The 1000-nt window shown below is 25.9% G+C and overlaps 1 protein-coding gene across 1 annotated transcript, besides 4 other annotated features; it reads left to right on the forward strand.

Moving 5' to 3' along the window:
• Nucleotides 1–2: 2 nt before the first annotated feature.
• Nucleotides 3–40: a microsatellite.
• A 90-nt stretch (nt 41–130) lies between these two features.
• EDI_236220 (uncharacterized protein) lies at nt 131–616 on the forward strand (the record flags this gene model as incomplete). Its single annotated transcript, XM_001734226.1, has 1 exon — nt 131–616. A coding segment is annotated over one exon (486 nt), but the record flags the coding sequence as incomplete, so codon positions are not given.
• Nucleotides 259–357: a microsatellite.
• Nucleotides 507–582: a microsatellite.
• A 167-nt stretch (nt 617–783) lies between the features above and the next one.
• Nucleotides 784–874: a microsatellite.
• Between the last annotated feature and the right edge of the window lie 126 nt (nt 875–1000).

The raw sequence follows: 1000 nt of genomic DNA on the forward strand, positions 1-1000 counted from the left end.
TCTATATATATATATTTATTTATATATTTATATATATATACAACTCTACCCTTCATATATTACACTTATTCATGTATATATATACAACTCTTACCTTCTTATAGAAGTCTTCAATAGTATAGCTGGTTAGTATCTTCGCCTGTCACGTGAAAGACCGGGGTTCGAATCCCCGTTGAAGAGTTCACTTTTTATACTATATATATGTATATATTCTTATTTATTAGTCACTTATACTATTAACTTTATCTATTCCTCTTATATATTATACTTATTATACTTATTATATATATTATATCTATTCTTACTCTATACCTTTATTATATTATTTATATTATATATATTATATATATTTATTATCCTTATTATTTTTATTATTCCACTTCTTATCTATTATATCTATTCTCACTTCTTATACTTACTACTGTTACATCTCTTACATCTCTTACATTTCTTACATTTCTTACATCTCTTACATCTCTTACATCTCTTACATCTCTTACATCTCTTATTCCTCTTACTATACCTACTACTCTTACTACTCTTACTATACCTACTATACCTACTACTCTTACTACTCCTACTTTCCCCCTCCCCTTTATTGTTAATGGGGGTGTAGCTCAGATGGTAGAGCACTCGCTTTGCATGCGAGGGGCAAGGGGATCGATACCCCTCACCTCCATTATTATCTATTATTACCTTTTATTCTTTTATGTTATTTCTTATATATCTTATATTCTCTTTTATATACAGTAGTACTTCCTTATTCTTATTATATTAAAAATTTATGTATATATATATATATATTATTATGTTTATTCTTATTTTATATATGTGTATATGTATATATATATATATTTATGTACCTTATATATATCCATTTATTCTTTTATCTTTTATTAACTTATATCCTTATATTTTTATGTTTAAAACGACCGACTTTCCTTATATTTTTATGAATAAACGACAATGGCAGGATTCGAACCTACGCTCCAAATGGAAA

This window comes from Entamoeba dispar, genomic scaffold (genome assembly GCF_000209125.1).
Source record: "Entamoeba dispar SAW760 scf_1105229458041 genomic scaffold, whole genome shotgun sequence".
Lineage (NCBI taxonomy): Eukaryota > Evosea > Mastigamoebida > Endamoebidae > Entamoeba > Entamoeba dispar.